General features: G+C 41.2%; 1 protein-coding gene across 1 annotated transcript; it reads right to left on the bottom strand.

The window, feature by feature from the left end:
• Window positions 1-641: 641 nt before the first annotated feature.
• Window positions 642-3,787, bottom strand: LOC138768736 (fish-egg lectin-like). The gene is made up of 4 exons (XM_069946691.1): window positions 3,721-3,787; window positions 2,672-2,899; window positions 1,609-1,942; window positions 642-789 (listed from the first exon to the last, which is right to left on the bottom strand). Exons 1-4 carry the CDS (start codon window positions 3,776-3,778, stop codon window positions 642-644), a joined length of 768 nt encoding a protein of 255 aa, XP_069802792.1. The 5' UTR covers window positions 3,779-3,787.
• Between the last annotated feature and the right edge of the window lie 267 nt (window positions 3,788-4,054).

The raw sequence follows: 4,054 nt of genomic DNA, 5'->3' as shown, positions 1-4,054 counted from the left end.
ACATTGTCAAGTGGGGCCCCCATCCAAGTCTTCCTATGGGACCCCTTGGTTACATGTTACGCGCCTGGTGTGACAATATGATGCTCACACTACAGGCATAAAAGAGAAAGTACATGGATAAAGTGGGTGAAAAAATTGCAAATAATAAATCCTCTCTGCTGTATCTATGGCACCTATAGTCTCTGAAAGGTGAGACGATCAGCACAGGGCCTTCTAGCCTATAAGGGGAAGGGTTGTCCTAATGGCCTTTCAACAGGTGTCAAAAATACTTTATTCTGCTAATCAAGGGATCTGGACCCCGGACCCTGAGGTGGCCCAAAAGCTCTCCTACTTTTTTATGTAAAAAACAGTACTAGGATGTTTAAAGGGGTTATCCAGGAGCTGCAAAACATACCTGCTTTCTTCCTTTTATTTATTTAATCGTACCCCCATGGATCTGAGCTACTCGCTATTGGGTATTAGAGACATAAAGAAACCACTCATAATGCAATATGTCATAATAGCACGAGATGACTGCATCTTTGGATAAAACACAGGTAACATGTAGCTATTTAAAAAAAGTATTTTATTGTTTTTGTGTGAAAATATCACAAAAAAAATAGAAAAGATATTTCAGCATTTCTTCAATAGTTTTTGCTCTTTTAATTATTTTCTGTGCATTTATAAATGTCTCCATTTTGTGATAGAAGCCACAGGACTCCATCATCATAAGTGACGTGTCTGAAGGTGGCACAGACGTCTATCTGGCTCCATGATGTACCGGTGGGGTTAGAGGCGGTAACGTTCATCCTAAAAGAAAGAGGATTGTTAGTTGTATACAGGTTCACATTGTTTATGATGTAATATGTAGAACTGTACAGAGTTATGTTCACTGGTTGTTACTGCTCTGCTGATCATTGGTCATTATGATCCCAGGAGGATTCCTCCCAGGATGTAACTGATCCGACCAATGAGATCTCCTGTACTCTATAAGGGTGCCTGCACACTACAGAATTCCCGCGTATAACCCGTAGCATATTCCGTTGCTTGTACCCGCACGTGGCGGCGCGCATCTCTGCCGGTGCCATAGACACTATTCTCTGCACGGGTGGATTTTGCATTACGCTGAAAGAAGTGACATGCCAATTCTTTCGGCGGAATGCAGAATCCGCCTGTGCATAGAATAGTGTCTATGGCACAGGCAGAGATGCGCGCCGCCGTGTGCGGGTACGAGCGACGGAATACGCGGGGGTTCATATGTGAGATTTCCGTAGTGTGCAGGCACCCTCAGAGACAGTGAGTGATGGTGAGCTACTCTCGCTGTGAAAGTGTCTGGGCTTAAATGAGTGCCAGTTTTCTGCATGCCATGAGCATTGAACATAATACAATGACTTCTTAGAATAGATTTTGTATCAAATAATGGGGGAGGTCCAAACTTCAACACCCGCAGCCATCGCATAAAAGATGGGTTGAGGCGCTCTAGTGAGTCCTATATCTCCTTCATTCTTTAGCAGTTACAGCTTTGAATATATTACTAGTGGCTGTGCCAGATACTGCAGGTCAGTTCAATAATAACCAAAATGCAAATAACTAATTATTCTCTATAATGTGGTTCTGTAAAGCTCTTACCTCTTGAAAGCGTCTCCAGCAGGGTTTATGCCATAGACTGAGCCATCGGTGCCAACCTCAATCACTCTTAGACTGCCCTCAATCGGCTGCCATCCGGTTCCCTGGCATGCACTGGATGCCACATTTTGTCGAAAAAAGATTCTGTTGTCAAAACTCAATCCCCAGCATCCAAAGAGTCCGCAGCTGTAATACCTCAGAGACCCATCGATACGAGTGAATGTCAGAAGTGAAGACCTGGAGTTGACGCAGTTCTCATTCAGGCAATAGATATAGCCAAATGGGCCCACTCCACCCACAGACTTACTAAAGCCAGCATCCACCTGCTGCAGGAATCCTGGAGAAATGAACAAATAGGTTTTTATATCGTAGATACAATAATAAGTGAATTTTGAGGAACTGGTGGTCCTCGATGGAGCAAAAGCCAAGGACACATGTCTCTTCTTTATAGTGGGTAATGAGAAAAGGTATACGTAAAATCATAATGTATCAAGTCTCTTAAAGGGTTTTTTGTGGGGGTTTAAATACGTTTCAATTGTTGTTACATTTTAACAACACATAGAGGACCACACTCAATTGCTGACCACAACAGTGATGCACCATCCATAGTCACAGTTTTGGCTACTGAATGCCCATACGGTATTTCATGGGTTGTCATCATGGATGTCACATCAGTACAGGGTTAATGGGAATAGCCAGGAAGGACAAGACTCAAGGCTATATTGCAGAAGTGCATATTTTAAAAAGTTTAGAATAAATTTATAGTTTACTAAGTTCTAATAAAGTACAGTGAAGTACAGTAAAGTCTAGAAAGTATAGTGGTTGGTTGTTTTCAACAGCTCCCATAGAGAATGAATGGAGCGAGCAGTGGCGTGCATGCACAACCTGCTGCTTCATTCAAAAGAAAGACTAGGCTCACTGATCTTGAAATCATAGGGGACCCCAGCGGTCAGACCCTTCCCTTAACCCTTCCCCCCCGACTGTTGCTAGAAGTAACATTGTCAGAAAAGAATACCCCTTCGATAGAGGTTCTATACAACTTAACAAAAATGTATTGTTGTTTTACCTGTCACCGGTTTCCACCTGTTGTCCTGCAGTTTGTGGACACTGTTCGTCCTATTGATGGCCCAAACTCCAGCTGGTCCGACCGTCACGTGAATGAACTGCCCGGGAAGCTGCTGCCAGCTGTCTCCTACCAAGTGGAAGGTGGTCCCATTGTCGTCTACACCATACACCTCCCCGGCTCCGGCATCTATCTGCTTTAGTTTTCCTGCTACTGATAAGCAGTCGTACTCTGAAAGGAAATAAAAGATAGAAAAAAATAATTCATATTAAGATTATAATAAAATAGACATTAATATTCAGCATCTTATTTCAGGGCTGTGCTAATATAGGATAGTCTGTGTTACTGGGGGTCGTGGAAAAAAAAACACTATCCCAAAAGGCAATTCTAAAAGTAAGTTTTTCTATAAAATCCACAGGCCTATTGCTCTTGGATGTATTACAGTTCAGCTTCATTTACTTCAATGGAACTGAGCTGCAAAACCCAAACTGAGGACAAGAGAGGTGCTGTTTCTGGAAGAAAGCGGCCACATTTTTCCATTCCTGAATAAATGATTTTGTAGATCCCCTTATACCCAAAAGGGGCCTATAGTTTTCTATTTTGGCCTCAGCTCATAGTCTGCTGATTGGAATAGCAGAGACCTATGCTCTTTTCCATTGAACTGGTTCAAATAAAAAAAAGGAATATATATATATATATATATATATATATATATATATATACATTTTTTTTTCTTTTTACTATGGAACTCTATGTATGGCGGATTCCACTAAGTGGGGCACTCCGTAATAGATTTACATTGGATATATATGTCACCAGCATATATGTATGCTAGACACTTCAATTCTGATCAATTATGGACAATTTGCAGAATTTTCCAATATATGCAGTGTAAATATATAAATCTTATAACATTAAAAGCAACTTTACTCCATACCATTGTATTATCAGACAAACAACAGAATATTATAAGGATGAACTGTTCATATAAAAAGTTCTCGGTTAGTGACAAACATAGAGAGAGAGATGGGAGAGAGAGAAGGTTGTATTACCGGCAGCAACAGCAGAGGCTCCTGCACACAGGAAGATGAGGCCGAGGATGAAGCTCATGGTGACTGGAGGAGATGGAGTCGGGGATGTCAGGAGCTGCAACCTCCTCCCTATTTATCCAGGACACCGGCTCCTCCTTACACAGCAATCTCCTCCTCACTGGTAGAAGGACAAGGACAAAGGACAATGGAGCCTTTTTTTTTGTAAATAAAATTTGCATTTAAAAAAGCATTTATCATAGCTAACATACCGTACTATTACATAGTGTAAATTACTATAAGAGTGTTTTATCCCCTGCCTTTTTTTTTAAGTACAAGTTATATGGTTCTTTATCAT

Source organism: Dendropsophus ebraccatus, chromosome 12 (genome assembly GCF_027789765.1).
Source record: "Dendropsophus ebraccatus isolate aDenEbr1 chromosome 12, aDenEbr1.pat, whole genome shotgun sequence".
Taxonomy (NCBI): Eukaryota; Metazoa; Chordata; class Amphibia; order Anura; family Hylidae; genus Dendropsophus; species Dendropsophus ebraccatus.
This window is presented reverse-complemented; position numbering and strand designations above follow the sequence as displayed.